This window comes from Orycteropus afer, unplaced genomic scaffold, assembly GCF_000298275.1.
Source record: "Orycteropus afer afer isolate SDZICR_OR568_19922 unplaced genomic scaffold, OryAfe1.0 scaffold00452, whole genome shotgun sequence".
Lineage (NCBI taxonomy): Eukaryota > Metazoa > Chordata > Mammalia > Tubulidentata > Orycteropodidae > Orycteropus > Orycteropus afer.
In genome coordinates this window covers 461,634-464,921 of record NW_006922039.1, presented here as the reverse complement: position 1 = coordinate 464,921, position 3,288 = coordinate 461,634, and the positions used below count along the sequence as shown (strand labels likewise).

General features: G+C 45.0%; 1 protein-coding gene across 1 annotated transcript; it reads right to left on the bottom strand.

The window, feature by feature from the left end:
- Window positions 1–488: 488 nt before the first annotated feature.
- Window positions 489–1,637, bottom strand: PABPC5 (poly(A) binding protein cytoplasmic 5). The gene has a single exon (XM_007954245.2). The coding sequence runs from the start codon at window positions 1,635–1,637 to the stop codon at window positions 489–491; it is 1,149 nt and encodes a 382-aa protein (XP_007952436.1).
- Between the last annotated feature and the right edge of the window lie 1,651 nt (window positions 1,638–3,288).

The following is a 3,288-nucleotide window of genomic DNA, read 5'->3' as shown; positions in this document are numbered from 1 at the left end:
AAAGTGTAATTTTACACAAAAGTTAATCGGATCACACACATTTTCCTCTCCTCTTACTGATTACTCAAAAACAAGTTAGAAGTTTTTACTCAGATAGAATCAGAAATAAGGACCACTTTGAGAATGTTTTCATGGAAGAAATTAAATTTAGTTGTATTATTTAAACAATTAAACAAAATATATACAGTCGATCAATTACCTCACCTTGGCTGATTCAGGAAAAAAAAAAATGTTGAGGAATAGACTTTATTCTACATATTCCTAAAGAGATTATATCAAAAAATAGTACAAAATGACAATTTTACAATTAGAAACTATGTTCTTCACTAGAATGAACAAGGTTTGCTACATTTCACTTTTTTTTCTTCCAAAAGAAAGTATTCACTTAAAAAAACCTGTGAATTGCCAGAAAATAACCTCATATCACAAAGTAGCCCAAACTAAGTGGGCACCAGCTTAAGGCTGAAACAAATTGAGCATTATCATTCTCACCACCTGCGCCTGGCCTGGCCCAGGGTGACATGCAGGGGCTTCGAGCCCACTATGCGACCATTCATCTCATCTACTGCTTTGGTAGCCTCTTCAAAAGAGGAGAAGCAGACAACACCAAACCCTTTGCCTTGCCCCACTTCCATCATCACCTTGGCCCGGCTAATTGATCCAAAGGAAGAAAATTCTTCCTTTAGTTTTTCATCGTCGATGGTCTCATCTAGGTTCTTAATATAGATAGGCACCCCGGGAGGTCGACTTTTCTCCTTTAATCTCAGCCTTTCAAATCTCCGCCTTAACTCTGCCAGGCGTTCTATTTTCTTTTGCGCTCGACCTACATATAGCACTTTCCCGTTGATGGACTTCCCATGCAGGTCTAGCACAGCCTTTTGGGCAGCATCGTGTGTCTCGTATCTCACAAATCCAAAGCCTTTGGATTTCCCACTGGCATCTCTTATCACTTTGACACTCTCAGTTGGCCCATATTCACTGAAAAGTTCTTTTAGTTTTTCGTCATCCATGTCGTCCCCAAAGTTTTTCACAAACACATTCGTGAATGTTGCTCTATCCCGGGTTCTGACTTCAGCTGCCCGCTCTTCCGGGAATTTGAATCTGCCAACATACACCTGGCGGTTGTTGAGGCGCACTCCATTCATGTGCCAGATCGCCCTGTTGGCAGCGGCCAGGCTGTCGAAATGTACATAGGCATAGCCTTTAGAGCCATTGTCGTCGCATACTACTTTGCAGGAGAGAATGTTCCCAAAAGCAGAAAATAAATAAAAAAGGGCTCTATTGTCTATGGATTTGTCCAGATTTTTGATGAAGATGTTTCCAACTCCAGACTTTCTTAAGCGGTCATCTGGCTGAGACCACATGAGGCGGAATGGTTTGCCATTAATTAAATCAAAATTCATGGTGTTGAGTGCCCACTCAGCATCAGCAGGAAAGCGGAAGTTAACATAGCCATAACCTAGGGGACTGTGGGTCACTGGGTCACGGCAGATTCTTGTAAAGCGCAGAGGACCAGCAGGCCTGAACTTCTTATACAGCATGTCCTCGGTGACATCCGGATCCAAGTCACCCACGTACAGGGCAGCCTTGAGGTACTTCTTTTTCTTGCCAGCAGGATTAGGCTCCCCACTCCCCATCTCTCTAAGCACAGGGAGGAGTCTCTCTTGGGAGAGGAAAAAGACTGCTTTCTCTAAGCTATGGGCCAAGCAGCTGTTCTCGAAGAAGAGAAAAAGCCAAGGCGAAGGAAGCTTAAAGCAGACTCAGAATCACTGTTGAGGCTGAGAAAATGAAGTTCAGAAACAGCTGGTCAGCAGGCTCAGAACAAACGCATCAGACAAAAAGGCATCCCAATAAGGAATCTGTTCTCCCTAAAGGGGTTTATGATTTTTACCCGATCAGGTTTAAAATCAGTTTTAAAAGCCATTATTAAGGAAGAAATTACCCTTTCCCTGTTAAATTGTAAGAAATCATCAAGCAGCTGTCTGGCTCCCCAAATCTAGCACTGCCGACCAAGGCCTCGCGACTCGTTTTCAGTATAAATATAGGCCTCGAGCTCCTGTTGGTTTAAAATTAGATCAACAAGGGCAGGGGCTGAACAAGTATTCCTCCGCCGGCTGCCTGGCGGGTCTCAGGCGGGCTCCCAGCTGACTAAGGCCGCTACACACAGTCGGCGTCAGCGAAAAGGCAGACTAGACACTTGGTGCGCTGGGACCAGCAGGCAGGCTGCAGGCAGCGGATCGGACAGAGAGACAGACACACACGCGCGCAGGGAACCGGAGACCGCTCAGATACCCAAGATACCCACTGGGTACGGACCGAGTGACGCGCGGTGATCACGGCAGCCTCGCAGCAGGTCCGGAGGGACTGGTTGGCAGACGCGCAGTGGGTCAGCTCAGACGCGAGGCGGTTCCGGACAGATGCGGGGCGGAGTCAGAAGAGAAGAGCAGATGTGCGGCGGGCGGGCAGAGCGCGGACCGATGGACACGGATTGCTCACCACAGGACAGATCGACTGAGGGACCAAGAGCCTGTAGCTGTGGTAGGGCGTGCGGGCGGGGCGCGAGGAAACCCGGAACCGTGCTAAGTAACTTCCCTCGTGCTCCGTGCCAAGAATTTTTTTTTTTAATTAAAATGATTTTTACATTTTTCTTATTTAAAAAAAAAATATTTTCCTTCTTTCTTCTTCTCCTTTTTCAAAATTATATGTTTAGGGTGCTGATCTCAAAATCACAATAGTAGGTGGCACCCTGGGCGGAAAGAATTCATAAGTTTTTTTTTTTTTTTTTTTTTTAAGGTAAATCAGTGAATCAGTTTTTCTTAGGAAGGGCTATATAGATTGTATACTTTTCTCAGTGCATTGGAAAGTCAAAGTTGACAGCTGTACTGGCCACCAAATAAGTGCTAAATGATCACAGGGTCAAATGGAACAGAGGACCCTGTTTTGTTTGGCCTTTATCTTCACTCCGTTAGTCTCCAACATAATGGTAGCATTATCTCTAGGTAGTAGGTGAAGAATTCTTTGCGATGGTAATACTAAGATTCTAATGCTTGGAAAGCCATAAAATGACTTTTTAATGGTACTTCAGTGCCACAAAACTTAGAGGCCTCCATAACAACGAAGTCTCAGTTAAAGAGACAGATGCTGCCGCAAAATGTATAATTAATATCCTTGTTGTTGTTATTTGCCATCGAGTTTGCCCCGACTCATAGTGACCCCTCCTTGGGTTTCCGAGGCAGTATCACTACAGAAGTAGGATTGCCCAACCTTCCTTCCGAGGAGTGGCTGGTG